Source organism: Eubalaena glacialis, chromosome 1 (assembly GCF_028564815.1).
Source record: "Eubalaena glacialis isolate mEubGla1 chromosome 1, mEubGla1.1.hap2.+ XY, whole genome shotgun sequence".
NCBI lineage: Eukaryota > Metazoa > Chordata > Mammalia > Artiodactyla > Balaenidae > Eubalaena > Eubalaena glacialis.
In genome coordinates, this window is record NC_083716.1 from 16,745,733 (window position 1) to 16,766,424 (window position 20,692).

The following is a 20,692-nucleotide window of genomic DNA, read 5'->3' on the forward strand; positions in this document are numbered from 1 at the left end:
CACTGCAAAGTAAAGGAGCTGTTACAGTGGAGGATTACTAGACTGAATGTCAATATTATGACATAGTATGAGTGTGTTTCGTGTTTGGTAATTGCAATCATTGTTGCTTTTGTTGTGGTCATCCATTTACAATGCTTGGTGTCAGTTTATTTATCTCTTGTAAAAATAAAATACAGTGTGTGTGTGTGTGGAAAAAAAAAAAGGTGAAAAGACAACTCACATAATGTGGGAAAGTACTGAAAATCATATATCTGATAAGGAATTTGCATCTAGAATATATAAAGAACTCTTACAACTCAATAATAAAAAACACAAAAAACCCAATAAAAAATTGTCAAAGAATCTGAATAGACACTTCGCAAAAGAAGATAAACAAATGGTCCATATACGTAGGAAAAGATGCTCATCATTCCTCATTAGAGAAATGCATATTCCAAACCACGATAGGCCACTTCACACCTAGTAGAATGCCTAGAAGTTTAAAAATGGAAAATGAAAAAAAAAAAAAAGAAAGAAAATGATAAGTAATGGTGAAGCTATGGAGAAACTGGAACCCACATATATTGCAGATAGAAATGTAAAATGATGCAACCACTGTGGTTTAGCGCATTCTCAAAAAGTTAAACACAAAATATAAAACATACGAATCAACACTTCCAGTATTTACACACCTACCCAAGAGAAATAAAAATGTATGTCCACACAAAACTTATATGTGAATTATTTATAGATAGCCAAAAATTGGAAAACACCTTAAATGTCCACCAACTGGTAAACGGATAACGTGTGGTTTATACATGCAATAGAATGCTATCCAGCAATACAAAGGAATTAATTACTGACATGTTACATCATCAATGAACCTCAAAAACATTACACAGAATGAAAGAAGCCAGACACATAAGACCATATATTGTATGATTCTGTGTATATGAAATATTCAAAGAGGCAAATTTACAGAGACAAAAAGTAGATTAGGGCTGGGGGTGGGAACGGGGATTAACTGTAATCGGGCATGAGGGTTCTTCCTAGGAGGATGAAAATGTTCTAAAAATGATTTATGGTGATGGTTACACAACTTGTTAAATTTACTAAAAATTCCTGAATTATATTCATGAAATGGGTGACCTTTGTACTATGTAAAATATATCACAATAAAGTTGTTAAAAACACACACACACAAAATACTACATGTTTTACAAGGTCACAGATAAATAAGAAGATGTGAATTAAACATATCAGAAAGGCTGCCTATAGGAGTACTTATGTACAGGGAATGGCAGGGGAAATGGGAATGGAGATGAAGAGGAATTTACAAATTAATAAATAAGTTAATCTAACAAGAGACAGGTCGGCATGGAACAATGATGTTCATGAGCCGTGAATGTAGGAGTATGATCAACCCTCTGCAAAGGAGATCTTAAACAAATGTAAAATACAATAAATATTTTATACTTTTAAAACAAAAGGAAGAAATCATAATTCTCTCATTTCCATTTTTGCAGACACTAAACTAAGTCATAAAAATGACTTCGAGTAACCTATATTTGTTATGATGATTATGCTACTTAAAAAGTATTTGAAATGCAGTCAATACTCCAAAACCCACTAAGTCCTAAGGCAAGAGAAATAACATAAAATCAAAAAAGGACAAGTACTCCCTGTATGTTGTGGGCTACATATCTTACTACTTCAATATCCTGTTAGATATCTATGACACTATGATGAATTTTAGAAGCATAGAACCCCAAAAAGATAATGATAAAGAAATACTGACCTCTAAGGAGTTAGTAACATAAAAGCACTTTTCCCAGAGTATACAACATTAAGCTATTAGTCCTATGAAAAGTTCTGCCTAAAAAGGGCTCCTTGGTCAAATAAGTTTAGAAATACCGCACACACATCCCCCCGCTAGTGTATTCACGATATATTAGCATATTAAAATATATGAGCAAGACTTTCAAAAAATAAGTCTGCTTTAATTTATAAATCCACAAAATCCTTTTTTCATGTAACATCTTTTCATATTAAGAGGAATTTACGCTTTAGAAAATGCTTCGTTCAACAGATGTTATTTGCTCATAAATTCATTCAACAAATATCTAATAAACACCTACTGTGGGCCAGGCACTGTTTTAGGTGCTTAGGATTTCAGTAGTAAAGAAAACAAATGTCATGCCCTCATGGAGATTTACATTACAGTGGTTATTATTAAATGTTCTACATATGTTTTTTCCTATTATATATATATTAGTTGATAATTTTGTAATATAAATGGGCAAAAATATCAAGAGAGAGAAATAGCGAGAAAAGCAAGGAAGTACCTAAATGTACTTAGGTACAACATGTAGTACATATATGTTCAGACAGAATGGGTTAGATGAACTTACTTATTTTCCAAATAGAAATAACAACTTAAAGACCAACAGATTACAGTCAGAATACTCATCAATAAGAAATGTTTAAAATAACTAGATAATACTATGTAGTCATAGTCATATGACTAACATGGAAAAAAAAAGTTAAAAAAAAGAATGTAGAAATTATGTATGTACATTATGATTCCATTTGTTTAAAAAAGAAGATTCTCTAGGGACAGTCCTTTCAATATAAAATTATTTGTACATGAGTAGAAAATTTCTGAAGACACAAATTTTAACAATGGTTGGTTACCCCTGGAGAGGCTGAATAGATAATTAGGAGACCTTTTTTATCTTTATGTATTAATTCATTTTTAAAAAATAAGATCATATATTACTTTTATAATGAGATAAAAGAAATTTTAAGACTAATTGATAGATAAGTATTCCCAGACAAAGCATAAGAGCTGAAGGGATGCAGGAGTGGTATTTTTTTTTTTTTCTAAGTTTGAGAAAATTTAACTGAAAAAGGACAAAGCATCACTTTATAAATAGTAGTTAGGAAAATGCCTCAAAATGAGGAGCTTTTGGGTGATTAGGCACATGACTTTAAAATAAAGGATTAAAAAAACGATTTGATGGGTTTGTCTAAGAATAAAGTTAAAGCAAGTAACCTCTGAAAAAAGCTGAATGAGGATGATCTGAAGTATTTAAGCAACACCCTCTCACTTCAAATATTTATGTAGCAAGTAAATATAAGTTTTTCTGATTAGAAGGATTAAAATTTAATTTAAAATGGAAAATTACCTTTCTTATAAGGTGGTTTTCTGTATCTGCCACATATATGATATTATCCATTATGGCTACACCTTGTGGTGAGTTAAAAGTTGACTCTGAAAACATTCCATCTTTTCTTCCAGGGTTGGGTCCTACAAGACAAGACAGCCGTAAGACAAAAATTTTCCACTTAAAGTTATCTCAAAGTAACACCGAAAAAATAAAATTTGTATTTAAAGCTGGGATTTTAATATAAATAACTTGATACTTCTACCTAAAAACTAAACTGTATCTCAAGATACCTATTTTTCTCAAGAGTAAGTTTTGCTAATGACAGGGCTTACTAGATAATGGTTACTAGTACACTTTAGTAGTATATATCAGAAGAAATTACTTCAAAAAGCATCTGAATTACCTATTATCTAGACTAGAAAGAATTAAAAAATAACTTAAATCTTTTACAATCTAGATGAATGATTCTTAACAATTTTGGAAGATAAACTCCTTTGATTATAACTGAAAATTACGAACCCTTTCCTTACAAAAATACACATGCCCATAAAATGTCACAGGAATTTCAAGGGGTTCCTAAATCATGAGGATCATTCAAGCATTTCTTAATAGCCCATGAATCCCAAGTTAACACTCTTCATTTAAACCCTAGCTCTTCCTAGCTGATGATCTGGGCAAGTTCTGTGTGTCTCAGTTTCTCTTTTGTAAAATGGAATTAATAATATACCTAACTCATAGCACTCTGAGGACTAAATAAATTAATACAGGTAAAGTGCTTAGAATAATGCCAGGCATATTTTTGTTTGCTATTATTACTATTATTAATAATACTATTTATTATTGTTGGTGATGAGAGTTCCCTGGGGAAAAAAAAGGGAGAGTACTGTGATCACTTCAGATTGGAAAATACTGTATACTATAACCTCCTCTCATATATTCATAAGATACATTAGGCAGAGTAAAAGATCTGAGTACAGTGACACCACCACCACCAAAAATCTTTTAAAGCGCATCTGACCAGTATTTCCTGAGTGTATCTGACCACAGAATTCTTTTTTAAAAATTGTAGAATAACTATAAATTTATCACAAGATGACAATATTCCTAGAAACACGTTTGGAAAAGGTAGCTTGCTGCTGGTTCCTCTGTTTAACAAAGGAGAATATCCATCTAAACTATTTAGAAAATTTTAGAATCTATTAAAAACTTTTAACCATTTAAATGTAACTTGCTATAACAGATGCTTTTTGAGTAACAACTGTCATAACTTCCTGTTATTAACCAAAATACCAAGTTGCCCAAGCAAAATAAACAACACAGAACACACACAAACTCTAACAGAAACAACAAACAAGAAACAAATGAATTCAAGAGCTAAGGGAATGATACCTTGGCATACTAAGAATAGCCCCAGGGCTTAGGAAACAATCAGTTTATTTTTTAGTTTATTTATTAGTTTATTTGCATCAGGAATGTTGATATCCCTACTTTATGTACTAACACTGCATGTGTGACTAAAGTAGGATTGCAAAGAGATGAATTACTTTTCTCATTGACTAATTATGTTGTCAGATGTCAGTTCAGCCTGGTGAGCAGGATTAATAATGTACTTAACAGATTTTATTAATTATATAAGATGTCAATAAGAGCCCTTTTTAGATCAAGACCAGGGAGATATGGAAGAAAATGATCTATGCCTGTATGATACTTTTATTTCACTACAACCAAATGGAATGGATTCAGAAGTATGCTTAAGTTCTTATGGAAGGAGAGAAAAGTATAATAATATACAAATCCTAGGTTATTTCATAATCTAAGACTCAACTTCCTAGGGTATTGTTGTGGTCTTAAAAAACATAAGGCTAGGGACTTCCTTGGTGGTGCAGTGGTTAAGAATCCGCCTGCCAATGCAGGGGACATGGGTTCGAGTCCTGGTCCGGGAAGCTCCCACATGCCGCAGAGCAACTAAGCCCATGCGCCACAACTACTGAGCCTGCGCTCTAGAGCCCGCGAGCTGATGTAGTTTACAACTACTCAGCCTGCGTGCCACAACTACTGAAGCCCGCTTGCCTAGAGCCCGTGCTCCGCAACAAGAGAAGCCACCACAATGAGAAGTCCGTGCACCGCAACGAAGAGCAGCCCCCACTCGCTGCAACTAGAGACAGCCCGCACGCAGCAACAAAGACCCAACGCAGCCATAAACAAATAAATAAACAAACAAATATATATATATACACATATATATATGGCTATATTTTGATGGAAAGTGAAACACTTCCATTTAAAATGCCCGACATCTAAAATGTATATAATACTTTCATAAGATACAATAGTGTGGCAGTTTTTTGAAAAAACAAGATGGGATATATGAATATACTTGAAAATTACACAAAAGGTTTCCTCCTTTTGATCTTAATGGAGTTTTTTGGGTAGTTTTGTTTGTTTTTGAGGGAGTGAGAAGAGATTAATTCAGACACAATTAACAAAATAATTTCTGATGAAGTTAAAATCAGTGTATATTGACCTTCTACAATTAGTTCTTATTTATAAATTTCAATTTTAATACATTTCCTTGAACTATTTTTTTACATGTATAATGTAAAATACATTATATAACATAATTAGCAAACTTTACCTCCAATGCTGTACTGAATTTGTCCATTCCTCCGGACGACCAAAATTCTATGATGTCCAGTGTCTGCTATTACCAATCTATTAGAAACATGGTCTACTGTTACTTTGCCAGGAAACAGCAATGGTGAAGGTGGCAAAGAATCTTTATAGAGTTTTATTCCAATTTTATTATCTCTGATCTGTCCCCTGTCTTTGTAATATTTTAAAGCTATTGAAGTATATAAAAATAATTTCTCTCTATGTCCTTCTCCAATCAAAGAAAACAACATGTTTCCACGGGGTCCAAGTATGATCAGAGTTGGCCAGCAGGAAACTTCTAGTTCTTGCCAAAGGCTGGCATCTGCATCATTAACCACAGGGTGGGTGATGTTGTATCGAAGAATAGCACTCTTAACGTTATCCAGGACTTTTTCATTTGGAAACTTAGCCGAGTGAACACCAACAATCAGAAGACCATCTAAACGGGAAAAATTATACGTTGAACATTATGAAGTATTAAAGTTTGAATATCACCATCCACATATTAGGTTTTGGGTCATAAATAAGTATAAAAAGTCAGAGATTAAAAAAGAGGAAACATAGAACTAAATTAGTATCTTCAACTGCATTTACACTCATGAATAAAAAATTAACATTTAAATCTAAATTCAAACACATATGATCAAAACCATGCAGCTATTTTAAGTTTAAAACCCTGTGTCCTTTATCTAGATAAAGCTTTAAAATAATATTCTCTATTTTCTTAGAAGATGTTGAAATTTTATAACTTTTTTCCACCTGTTTTAAGTCCCTTTGAAATTCAGTGACTATGATTGCTTTTTGTTGGTATTTATTATCCCATTATCCTCTTAAATTTTTCTGACCTAATTCTATTATAGATTAACATAATGAATATGAACAAGATGTTTCCATAAGGTCTTTGATTTATTTAAAATTCCTATTGTATAGTTCTTAGAACAAACCTTGCTGTAGACAGCAGACCTGCTGAAAACTAAAAACTAAAAACAACATATTTCTTCTACCTAATCAATACAGTATATCAAGAAAATAATATAGAAAAAAAAAGTATGAAGTGTTAGGCTGGATTCAGAGAAAAACTCAGCATTGATTACCAAGTAACATGTTACCTCGGGCATGTTACTTAATCTCTCTGTGCATCAGTTTCCTTATTTGTAAAATGGGAAAATAATAGGAATTGCCTCATAGGTCAGTTTTGAGGATTTAAAAAGATAATCTGTATAAGGCATTTAGCATAGTACCTAGTTTACTGTAAAACTTCAACAAATGTTCATTATTATTATTTTTTTAAGTTATAAGTACAAAGATAACCAATAAAAGAGAAATACAACATTTTCTATATATCAAAAGAAATCAGTAAAGTGAAATAGCAAAAAGGCACATCATGTTGAGAAACAGCAAATAAAACCTAGTACACAAAATAACACAATAACTATACATAATAATACTTATAAATAAATGTGAATGGGTTTAACTCATCTACTAAAAAGATCTGGATCAGAAAAGCTAAAAATAAAGATGCACAAAGATACGTGGGCAAATGAAAGCGACAGGAACACAAGGGTGTGATCCTGGTAGGTAGGATCTACCCGACAAGGTAGATTTCAAGCCCCAAAGCATTAAGCAGGACAAAGGAAGAAACGTTTTAATGTGAAAAGCATTCACAACAAAGATAAAACAATTAGGAATATCCATGTACCAAGCAATAAAGGAAGCAACTTATTGTTTCTATTTAAAAAGCTTTCTATTTTTGTTCCAGTGGTTATTTTCTATTAATACTTTTTAATCATATTATAAAAGTATTAATCCCCATTTTTTATAACCTTTTACTATCTGGCCTATCATTTTTAAATGGCATCCTTTACCACTTATTACCTATACAATAATCAATAGTCTTCTGTTTCCCCTCTCTCCTTTTTCTTTCCATCTTTCTTTAGTTGCATTCTTTCTAATTTTGTCAGAATATATGATTTTATGTTATTCTTCTACTCTTGGGTGATGGATTTATCGACTTAGCTAAGTTGGAATTGTTTTCCAGTATTCTATTCCCTGCCTAGCTCTGGGTTATCCTGGACCACAAGATATGATGTGAGAGAACTGGAAGGTGTTAAAGGCAGCAGCAGCCATATCCTCTCTTGTTGGAAGATTGGTGCAGGGCACCAGGTGCTACTGCAGTTGACACACTCTGTAGCTCATCTACTGGCTCACCTCAGTGGTTGTGGGGTAGCAGCTGGGCCCCGGCAGCTGCACCAGCTCCTGCCAGATCTCCTCCCTCAGCTTTTGCAACTCCTGGGCCAGGCAAGTTTTTAGCTCCTGATGAAGGGAACAAACTTATTTTTCTGGTCACCTCATTCTTTAAATTGGAAGCTTACATAGGTTCCAGTTCATGTGTGCAGGGTGTAGTTTACCCTTGATCTCCCCTACTTCTTATCCATCTTTCCTGTTCAACTGCCTGAACTTCTGACTTCAAATTGAGGCATTAGACACAGAAGCAACAGCTGTATACATGTAGACTAGTTAACCAGCTCCCACAATTACATAAGGTCAAGTGCCTTTAACAAATCCTTATTATTTCTCCTTACTCCTAGTGGTCCTTCTCCTCTGATCAAACTCTGACTGATTCACCAAAACGCCTCATCCTCGTTGGTCACAGCTCTACAAATACATGTATGAAGTCTTCATTCATCCGTTTGGAGTTTCCTTAGTCACACCTGGTTAGAATCTCCCTCAAGCAGATTCACCAGAAAGGGCACAAGGGCACAGTATTCTCTGAGTTCTTGGACATTCAAAACTGTCTTTGTAGGACTTCCCTGGTGGCACAATGGTTAAGAATCTGCCTGCCAATGCAGGGGACACGGGTTTGAGCCGTGGTCCGGGAAGATCCCACATGCCGCAAAGCAACTAAGCCCATGTGCCACAACTACTGAGCCTGCGCTCTACAGCCCGCGAGCCACAACTACTGAGCCCACGTGCCACAACTACTGAAGCCTGAGCGCCTACAGCCCGTGCTCCGCAACAAAGAGTAGCCCCTGCTCGCGGCAACTAGAGAAAGCCCATTCGCAGCAACGAAGACCCAACGCAGCCATAAATAAATAAATTTATAAAAACAAATAAAAAAAACTTTCTATAACCCTGATTGATTCTTGAAAGGCAGCTGCTTAGATATAAAATCCTTGGTTTGTACTTCCTTAAGAGTCTTAGAAATGTTGCTTCACTGTTACCTTGCTTTGTATGTTATTTGTGAAAAGTCTGTCCAGTCTAATTTACATGTCTTTCAAAGTCATCTTTTTCTAGAGGCCCTAAGGACTTCTTTTTTAAACATCTTTTAAGTGTAATAGTTTTACTAGGATACTTCTTAGGCTGTTCTGGGTATTTTCCCTGGTATCTAGTAGGCCCTTTCAACATGTAGATTTAAGGTTCCTTTTATTTCTGGAATGTCTTCTTGGATTCTAATTTTAGATATTAGTTCTGGTCAGTTGTTTCAATTTTCTTCTTCAGTCTCCAAAGTAGTCTTTCGTTGGATCTCTTCTCCTAGTCTTCCAATTCAATCATTTACTCTCTAACCCTTTTTACTTTTTTTTTTTTTAAGCTCGTTTTCAGTCTCTAAGTCTGTTTTTATATCCCTGCTTTAGCTCAATGCCCCTTATAACATTTTTACATGAATTTATTATCCCTTGGACACCCTGTAATTTAGTCTTCATCTCTAATATTATTCTGACTTTTTTCTTCTATTTCTTTTCTGGTTCAATCAACACTCATTTCTTCCTTTGTTTTTGGTGGGGGGGCATGTCCATTTGTTTTTAAATTTCTGATTCAAGCTTTTTCATTATTCCTAAATACTTTTAGAGGATATGTCATTCAATATGGAGGACTGTGTTATAGTTTCTGTCAACTTTTTGATTAAGTGAGAATTTTCATCAGCATTTCAACTTTGAATCACATTTTCAGCTTTTTACAGTTTTATATGGATGTGATCTGCTTTTTAATAATCCTAGTCATTTTTTGGACAGAGCTCCTAGTTTGAGAGTGCCCTCTTCTGACAGTCCCCCTTTTCTGTGCAGTCTCTTTTCAGATAGCACCGCTGGAAGAAGGAGTTGATGTGTATATTCTTTTGTTTCTGCAGCATCCTTAACTTTTCCCTCTTATCTTCTTCGTTCCCTTCAGTAGACTGTCTCCAGAGGAAACTACACACACCTCTACATATCTGATTCTCTTCCAGAAGCAATGTTTCTCTGAGGCTTCTGTTCCCAGTCCCACACTCTTTCAAGAGCTAGTACTATGTTCTAGTATATCCAAACCTGTGTTCAGTATTTTGCACTTAGTGTTGGGAGCTTCTCTTTCTGCAGGTAAGGGGATTATTCTGTTTGTGCTTTGCCTAAGTCCTCTGAACCACTTTATTTTTTTCATGGAGTCTTTTAAGCCTCCCCCATTTCTGTTCTCAGCACCTGCTGGCTAGTAGCACAGGATCTTTAATGGAATTAAGTTTATTTCACAACTTACAGGTAATTTGAAGGCCATGATATTCTCTGTCTCCTAGTATTGCTGAATGTAGGATCAAGTGTGGTTCTATTTACTCTCCCTGTTGTTTTTATGTTTGGGGAGCGGGGGAAAGGGACATGGGGAGATTCAAAATTAGGTAGCCACCATTCTCCTCCAAACCCAGAAGTAGCAGAGATAGATTTTTGTTTTTAACATCAGGTTTATTGAGATATAATTTAAAGTAATTTTGTACTTTGATAATTTGTTAATTGAGTAAATAAATATAACTGAGTCCTAAAACCAGCCTCTAACTTAATGGAGAAGAACTAGAAGTTTTCCAGTAAGATAAGGAACAAGGCAGAGATGTCTACTGTTTCCACTACTATTTAACAATGAGTAGGAAGGGTGGTAGTAGACAACAAAATCAGACAAGAGAAATCAGTTATAGGCGTAAGAATTGGAAATTTTCTTTGCAGATAATATGATAGTATGTTAGGGAAACTCCAGAGAATCAGTTACAAAACTAACCCAAATAATAAAAGATTCAGGAAGTTGTGGAATGTAAAATTAACACACAGAAATCAATAGACTTTATATACCTACATAATACCCAGTTTTGGAGGATATAATGGTAAACAAAACCCCATTTACAATAAATAGCCAGAAACATATGAAAAGACTTGTTCAACTCCACTCTAAAATGCAATTTAAAACTACACCAAGATACCATTTCTCATATACTAAACCAGTAAAAATGTAAAAATATGTCAACACATTTTTTTACTGGAGCGGCAACGGGGAAAGAGACACCATACACTGTTAGTAAGAATGCAAACTGAGGGAATTCCCTGGCAGTCCAGTGGTTAGGACTCCGCTCTTCCACTGCAGGGGGCCCAGGTTTGATCCCTGGTCAGGGAACTACAATCCCGAAAGCTGCATGGTGCGGCCAAAAAAAGAAAAAAAGAATGCAAACTGGTACAGTCCTCCTGGTATGGAACACGGCAATATCTAACAAAATTGTATATACATTTAACTTTGACCCAGCAATCCCACGTCTAGGAATTTACCCTTAAGATATACTACCAGCAGTACAAAAATGTATCTGCAAGATTATTCACTGTTTGTAACTGTTAAATATTAGAAACAAAGTAAGGGCCAATACACAGGATAGGAGAGTGGCTGAATAAATTATGGTACACACATACACACACACACACAAAGTACTATGCAGCTACTAAAAATAACCAGGAAGTTCTTTATAAACTGATATGGAGTGACTACCAGGAAAACTGTCACATGATAAAAGTGAAGTGCACAAAAATGTCAATAGTATGTCAGTTTTTATGTTAAAAAAAAAAAGAAGAAATTTAAAAAAAGAAAAAGAATGGGACAGAAAGAATGAGAAGGTAGGAATAGGCAGAAGAGATGGGTGGATGGATCTATACTTTCTGTATAGTTCTGACTTTCAGACCATGTTATAATTTTGCATACTCGAAAACAAAATCAACAGAAATGGAGAAAGGGGGCCTAAAAATACAAACAGAAACAAATGAATCTAGCTATATTTCCAATGAATAACATAACCTCATGGGGGGTGAGAGGGACTAGTTTAAGTAATTTTTAAATTAGTTGAGAGAGACTGGAAGCAAAGACACCCCACTAGCAACAAGCACATCTAGTGCCCAGATCTTGGTTTCTCAAAACCATTCCCAATGTTCAATACTAAAAGGAAGGAGAGCTCCTTTTAGAAGTGGCTGATTCAGAGACGGGGCTGAGAAAGTACAAGATGAACCCGGAAGTATTTTGTTGTGACAAGTAAAGAAGTGCTCAGAGAATGATAAGGACATGTCAGAAGGACACAGGTGATAGCTTGAAGGGGATCCCATTAGTCAAATACGGAAAATTTGAAAATCAAAACAAATGATTGATGACTTATAATAACAAATTAAAAAAGAAACCATGAGTTGAGTCCAAATACATTTTATATATATAATATATATACACAATATGTATCTTAATATATTACTTCAAAAAATGTATTTTTTTCCTTTGGTCAATATATCCCAACACTTCTTTGAAAAAGTGATGACTGAGGTGAGATCTAAATGATGAGAAGATGTTAACTGTGTGAAGAGAGCAAGAGAGGAGATTTCAGGGAGAGAAAACAACACATTGAAAAGTGGGACAAGACAGAGACTGAAGAAGGTAAGTGACTAAACACAGAGAACAAAGGCGAGCATGGGACAAAACAAGAATAAACATACAGATAGGGTCAGTCTCGTAAGTCATAATAAGGATTGAGATCTTTTTCTTAAAAGCAATGGAAGTCAGATGGAGAATGAAGTGCAAGTCTCAAAGATACTTCAAACTAAACTCATGAACTTCCCCTCCAAATGTCCTTTCTACAGCGTTTCCTGTCACCAAATGGCACCACTGTCTTTCCAATTACACAAGCCAGAAACCTACCTAGGATATCTCTGTAATAACCAACCAGCCCTATCTCATCACCCATAGTTAATCCATGACAGAGTCCTATTGATCTTATCATCTATAACGGGCTAAGCTATTATCATCTCTCACAGGGAGCACGATAGCCTTGTCACCGATCCATTTCTTGTCCACTAATTAGCTGCCCACCCAGGAGATGAACTGATCTTTAAAAAACACAAATCTGATCACATCACCCTCTGGCAGAAAATCCTTCCTAGGCTTTCCCAATGGAAAACCACATGCAAAAACCACATCTCACCTCTCCAGTATCTTTTTCCACTCTTCTTCCCCTCCCTCAGGGTACTGTAGCAACCAGGACTTTCTTCAGTTCGTCCAGAATATCATTATTCCTCTTGCTTTAAAGCCTTGACACATAGTGTCTCTCTGCCTGGAACGTTCTCGCCTAGTAAAGTCATACCTGTCTTTTAGATCTCAGCTCAATTTTTACTCTTAAAAAAGCTTTCTTTAATTCTTCCAGATTAGAGTAAACCTCACTATTTGTTTTCATAGCAGTCTGTAATTTTCCTTCTTAGCACTGATCAGAAATTATAAAAATATTTGTGTGGGGCTTCCCTGGTGGCGCAGTGGTTGAGAATCTGCCTGCCAGTGCAGGGGACACGGGTTCGAGCCCTGGTCTGGGAAGATCCCACATGCCGTGGAGCAACTAGGCCCGTGAGCCACAATTACTGAGCCTGCGCGTCTGGAGCCTGTGCTCCGCAACAAGAGAGGCCGCGATAATGAGAGGCCCGCGCACCGCGATGAAGAGTGGCCCCCGCTTGCCGCAATTGGAGAAAGCCCTCGCACAGAAACGAAGACCCAACACAGCCATAAATAAATAAATAAATAAATAAATAAAATTAAAAAAAAAAAAAAATTTGTGTGGTTATTTGTAAGTTTTCCCCTTGTTAGACTGTAATTCCTATTAATTATTTAGGGACCATACACTGTTTTATTATTTACCAGCATAGTGCCTCATACATAATAGGAAATGAATGGACAGGACATAAATACTGAAGAAACATATTTGTACAATATATAAACCACATCATATTGTCTAAATAGAATATCTATATTGATCTACATACAAGGACAACTGCCAAATAGCTATGCATCTCATTTTTTCAGTGTCAACAACCTTAAAGTAAGTATACAGAAATTTTTCTTAAAATATTTTGCTTGTTCTATTAATCATACACAATAAAAAATAGGATGTAAAAGATTCTTCCCTTTATGGATCTTTTGCCAACACATGGATCAAAACTACTACCTTTAAAATAAAACATGGAAAGAAGAAAAGGAAGAAAGAGAGACGAGAGGGAGAGGAAAAAGAAAGGGAAAGAGAAAAGGTGAAACCAAATAAAAAGAATAACTGCTTCTAAAATATTAGTAATAAAATAACTTTTTGAAATCATTTAAGAAGCTTCAGGGAATTCCCTGGCAGTCCAGGGGTTAGGACTCCGTGTTTCCACTGCAGGGGGCATGGGTTCGATCCCTGGTCAGAGAACTAACTACAAAGGTCTTATTTTTCAGAAACGTATAGACATATAGATGCAATTATGCATAGTGGTATATAACATATTTATATATAGTATATAGCAGACAGTATAATCACAGGCAGTATAATAACTTAGTTCAATGCAAAAACTAAAAATATTTAAGGAGTTTTAGATGTTACAAAACCTGTAAATTGAGGCATTTTGAGATCTAAAAGACGAGCATGACTTTACTAGGAAAGAAAGGATGAAGGCAGGTCACGGAGGCTAGAACACCCCGAGGGAAGGGAAGAAGGATGTGGAGAGATGGAAACATGAAGTAAAAAAGTCAAAATCACCCGAACACTAAATTAAAGCGAGACCAGAAGCAAATCTGAATTTTTTTTAAATTTCAAAAACTGACATTTCCCTGTGTCTACATTAAACACTCTGAAAGTTTGCCATAAATCAGCCGATATTTTCGTCATACTTTAACTATTTAAGAACAAAGAATAATCAGTATATGGGGTGCTGCAAAAAGAAAGTGTGAAGTGTGTACAAAAAAGAGTTAACATAGCAGGCCCCACTACTATTCTTTCAAAGACCTGCTTACAGGCTGGTCCTTGCCTGTATCTCAGAAGCGTTCCCATCATTCCCAGAACTGATGAGAGTAGCTCACAAGGCCTAAAGTGCTGGGTGTTGTCTCTAGTGAGCCTCCCTGGTTGGCAACATCCAAACTCACTGTAACAACTCCTTGCTGGGGGAATTAAGCACCTCTTACGCGACTCCACCAAGAGAGGACTTGGGCTTGCTCCTGGTCTCCCCTGGATTCAGTCCCATGCGTTTTTTCCCTTGGCTGATTCTGCTTTGTGTCCTTTTGTTGTAATAAATTATAGCCATGAGTACAGCTACATGCTGAATCCTGTGAGTCCTCCTAAAGAATTATTGACCTGGGGGTGGTTTTGGGAACCCTGACACAGAGTAAAGTTGCATATTTACTCATTAAAAGGTTTAGTTTCCCTATAAATTAGAAATACATTCTTCTAATTTTTAATAAAGTGAAAAATAGCATATACCACATAACGAGAATACCAGCATTTACTCAGCAGTGTTACGGCATTTAGGTTTTTAAAGTCTGATTTAATTATATATTAACATTCACCTAGCAAACACATTTTAAAATATGCCAAGTCTTCCTACTAGATGTTTTCTTATAAAACAAGTGCTTTTCCTTAGATGATAGCCATTGTGCTAAATTTGGGTATTATATATCATTAATGTATCCAGTATAAACAGGTAAAAGAAATTAGAAACCCTCAAGGAGAAACCAGAACCATTCATTACTATTAAGTATCTTTTTACTTTTGCTTTAGATCTTTGGCATTTATAATTTCTTTTATGCTATTGTGAAAGTGATACTGGTCACCATTAGAAACCTGACTTTAAAAGCTGTTTACAGAGGAAGGAGACTGAGTATTAAAGTGGGCTTCTTTCGGAGTGTTTCTGAATTAAAACGCACTTCCTCACTCAGCTGAGCACTTCCAGCTTACTGGTAAAATGAACTGAGTATTTCATGGAATAAAAACACAGGCTGCTGAATGTCTCTTCAAGAACATAAATAGCATTGCTGAAGATAAATTCAGAAACATATCAGATAGTAATGAAATAAGACACAGCATCATGATAAATTAGGAGATTGGAATTCATACATACATACTACTATACATAAAATAGATAACTAACAAGGACCTACTGTACAGCACAGGGAACTCTACTCAATATTCTGTAATAACCTATATGAGAAAAGAATCTGAAAAAGAATGGATATATACATATATATAACTCATTCACTTTGCCGTACACCTGAAACTAACACAACATTGTAAATCAACTATACTCCAATAAAAATTTAAAAAAAAAAGACAGCAGCAAGAAAGCAAATTTAGTGACAGCCTACTGAACTTTCATAGGATAATTTCTAGGTATGCCTGTTTCTGTGAATATGAACTGAACTTATCTTCTAAGCAATATAAAAATCTTTTATTTCTAAGTTACCAGCATTTTCATACAGCAGCAACCGGGACTTTCTTCATAATAATGAAGTAATGTTTCTTTGAAATTACAATGTTGAAACCACTTACAAAGTATTTTACTTTTCAGAAGTGTATTTATATATAAAAAGTAGTTATTATTTTTTGTCACAATGTGTTATAAAAATATTTTCAGTAAACTGGTAAAGAGATTGTTAAGGATCCATTCTAAGAAGCCACTGAATTTGCTTCAGGTATGGGGTTAACCAATTAAGTTAAACAGTCCATTAGGGGTGATCTTAAGCAGGAAATGGTTAACTTTGGGATTTTTAACCCAGTCTGTAAGTGCCATTCTGAAACACAAATCGTACTGTCATCCTCCTCGTAAACAAGTAAATCAAAAACAACCTTAAACATCTCTGTACTTTCAATGGATGAAAAAGTCCATTAACTTAACTATTAAGAACGTTATACAAAGCCCTTCATAATGCAGTCTGAACCTAATCTACCTTCCTCTCCTTTAACTTTTCCCAGGGGCCCCTACAATCTTGCGACACTAAACTATTTACCACTCTCCAAACCTACTCTTCTGTGCTTCCCTCCTTGTTTACCTGTCACTTCCTCAGCCAGGAGTGTCCCTCCTGCCCCATTTTCATTTTCAGCTGCACTCCTGCTCATTTTTCAAGTTCCAGCTTAATTGTCTCCTTCTCTTGAGAAATATTTTCCAAAGCTTCTAGGCAAAGCGAGTTACTCCTTTCCCCATGTTCCATAATGCTTTAATTCAACTTTGTTACATATTTCCCCAGCAGTTAGAGTACCCTGCATATAATACATACTCAATAAATGTATTTATTACATGGACTTGAACAAGACACACAAGTATCCAAAACCTAGGAGATAATGAAATACTCATGTTTCTCAAATATAGATGAATTTTTGAAAACATGGTTTAGCTATTGGGAATATTTGAGTTCTTGGTAAATCTCATCCATAGGCAATTCCAAGATACAGTCCGTTACAATTTAAAAGCATCTAAAGTTTCACTTGCACTGAAGGTTTTACCCAACACTCCTCTTTTTAAACTAAGTTTCAAGAAATCCTTCATTTTTGTACATGTATACTCTATTCTCATCTTTACTCTCACTAGATCAGTGACCCCCTCTTCTTTTTAGTCACTGCAAAGAGGACAGCTTCAATTAATTTAAGCCTAATTAAATGGAACCTTTAATTAGTTTCATTTATCCCATATGCTCTCTTTTTAGAAAGAAGTAAACAAGAAAAAAAATCTGAAAAAAATGCCAAAGTTCTAAAGAAAATACTAAGTATAATCTCTTACATTTTCAGAATTTGTAATACCATTAAAGAGGATTTCCTAGTGTACTTTGGAAAACATTAACCTTTATAAATAATTTTTAAATAAAGCAGGGTCAAAGAAAAAGTATCTGTTATAATATTTTGCCTTCTGAAGTATTAGTACAGGTAGTAGTTTATGTCATTTGAAATTAAAGGAAGCGTAATCATATTTCCTAATAAGAACTTTAAACCTTTTTATCGCAACAAGAAGAATATAAAATTAGTCACACATTTCGTTTTTTTTTTCCATAGAACAAATTTAGGTAAGTCCAGATATACAAAATGACCTTTTTAAAATACTTGATCATGAAAAAAATAAACTATGTCCTATCTTTAAAGAAAAACCATAGACTAAATGCCGGTTCTTTAGGAAGGCAAACCATTATCACTAAGCTTAACTCTTCATGAAAAGGTACATGGAGTCCTTAATTCATAGATTAGAAATTACTTTAGAATCATTGAAGTCTTGCCAAATGTTTCATTCTCCTATGAGCAAAATGAGTCAGCTACTCTTTCAGTGACTATGCCAGGACAGACTGTTAGAAACCAATTAAAGGGCAGATACCTTTATCAGAGTATGTGTGTTCTAATGCATGAAGATCAGGCAATAGGTGAATACAGTTTATGCAGCAGTAGGTGAAGAAATCAAGGACGACCACTTTTCCACATAGATCCTTGTAGACAGAAATAGATTCTTCTGTGTTCAGCCATTCTAATCCTGAAATTTACACAAAATAAAAAACGATTAAAGGAAATGATAAAGATAATTTACTTAAAACTTTCTATTAAAATGTGAACAATTATTATTTCTAAGGAAGGGATTGGCAGGGCAGGAAGGGAGTGGGGAGGTAGGAGATGGGAAAGCTACTATTATGAGACAGTCTGCAAATATAGTAAGAAAAAGCTACTAAATTCTTTCAGAAAGGGTGTATTAGTCTGTGTGTGAAAGGAAGTAAGATTAACATATTTAGGTAAAAATAAGAGGAAATATCAAATACTAAAAGGACTTAAGTACATGATTAGGTACAAATGGGCTACTGAGAATGAAGGTCAACCTTAAGAATAAACTAAATATCAAAAAACAGTGTTAAAATATAAGGATAAACATACAAAATACCTAAGCCAATTTCATAAGAGAAAGAGCTGAAATGCTCTGGATTTGAGTGAGACCTTAAATACAAAATATTTTAAATGCAAAGTTAAGCAAAACACACTGCTATTATTACAGATTTCATGGAAGCAACATTAATACTGAAGAAGAGCATGTTCCCTTCCCTCCAAAGAAAAGAAAAACAGAATCTCATTAATCTGTGCTTTTGTAAATTAGAATTCATAATTACTTGACCATGATTTACAATTTTAACTACACACTATGAAGAAAAATTTTGTTAAACAAAAGTAGATTAAAAGTACAGCATCTGTTTAACCAATTTAAGAAAACAAAGACAATGAGTTTGTTGCTCATAAGTAAATAAGTGCAGCTACTAAAAGTATTAATTATAACTTGAAGCAGGTATTTGGAAATATTTTATAGAAACTGAAAGCCAAAGCTGGGTGGAACAAATGAATAATAACAGCTAACAACTAATAACAGCAACTAAAGTTACTCAATTAAAACAAAATTCTAAAAAAAAAAAAAAAAAAATCTGCAAATCAAACTAATATTTCTGCCAGTTAGTCACACCTAGTGAGGTTTAGGGTACAGTGAGGTCTTAACTATCCATTTTGATAAAGTTTTAATTGTATGCCAGATCAAGTGACCCTATAAAACTTCAAACTAATTATGTATATTTCAAATCCTAATTTTAAAATATTTATGAATGTGTCTCAAATTTATTTTCTGTAAATAGTCAAGTGACTTAGATTGGGGAGGCAGGGAAAGTATAATTACATGTCAGTTATTGTGCTAGGTGCTTACCAGACTTAATAATTCACTTTATAATAACAATAACAATGAATATAACTTTAAAAGCTGCTAACAATAACATTTACTGAGCTCTCCTATGAAGTAAGAACTTTAGATATATTATATAGTCTGCATAATAAACCTGAAAGGTAAATAATTGCTTCCATTTTATAAGTGAGAAAAGTAAGGCTTGGCAAAGTCAACTAACTTGCTCAAAATCATGCAACTGACAAATGGAATAACTGGGATTTAATTCCAGGTCTGTCTGAATCCATCCATTATACCACACTGCTTCCCATAAAACATGTTTCTCTGAAGAAATTAACAAAGCACAGTGTTTTTGAGTTATGTTTATGACTTCCTGATTACAGTAACTGATAAAGAAACCAAGAAAAAACTCACATCTAGTATTCTGTTCTCAATAATCAGGTCCAGCAGAAAATTTGACTGTGTCAAATATGAAGCCTGAATATTTTGTTGTATTACGTATGAGTCACAGAGATCAAATCTCATAGTAATAAAATACACTCATCGTAGATACAAACAAGAAAATAAAAACACTTGCCCAAATCCTAGCTGCTGGCATGCCCGTTTTACGACAGGGTACGATATATAACTAACTTCTTACAGACTTTTTAAAAAAATACACATTCATGTATATAAACTTTTAAAGTTTCTTTGATGGGATAAGCACTAATGCACCCAATTCTTTTGATAGAATGCCACAATAATTCAAGTCCAGTATAGGATTAATAACAGATAAAATAAGCACGTATGAAGGCGAGAGCAAAAGGCTTCGAAAGACACGAGGCTGTCGTCAGAGGCAAGGTTCCAACAGACCTCCCATGAGATACTGAACCCTGCCACATCCAACCAATTAACTATACATGTGGTTTCAGTGTCATGCCAGGAGACACGCCAACACCACCAGGCAAAACAATGCCAGTCCCAACCAAAGAAGGTAAAGTTCGGTTTCATTTATCATAGCAAGATGAGCTTCACAAATAGCACTGCTGGGAATATCAGTTCCCTCGTGCTCCAAACATTCACAGAGCCAGGATTCAAACCTGGAGACAGGCCATAATTGATTCAGATTTTTAAAACTACAAGGTTCACGACTTTGAACGGAGGAGTGTGGCACAGTTAAGAAACCGGCCGATG

General features: G+C 34.8%; 1 protein-coding gene across 1 annotated transcript in view; it reads right to left on the bottom strand.

Moving 5' to 3' along the window:
* The window catches only part of NHLRC2 (NHL repeat containing 2), a 49,486-nt gene that overhangs the window by 27,803 nt on the left and 991 nt on the right, over positions 1-20,692 (bottom strand). The window contains exons 2-4 of the mRNA XM_061193138.1: positions 18,191-18,343; positions 5,785-6,240; positions 3,168-3,289 (exon numbers count right to left, since the gene is read on the bottom strand). Of these exons, the coding sequence (XP_061049121.1) occupies positions 3,168-3,289; positions 5,785-6,240; positions 18,191-18,343 (731 nt within the window). The remainder of the gene's footprint in view (positions 1-3,167; positions 3,290-5,784; positions 6,241-18,190; positions 18,344-20,692) is intronic.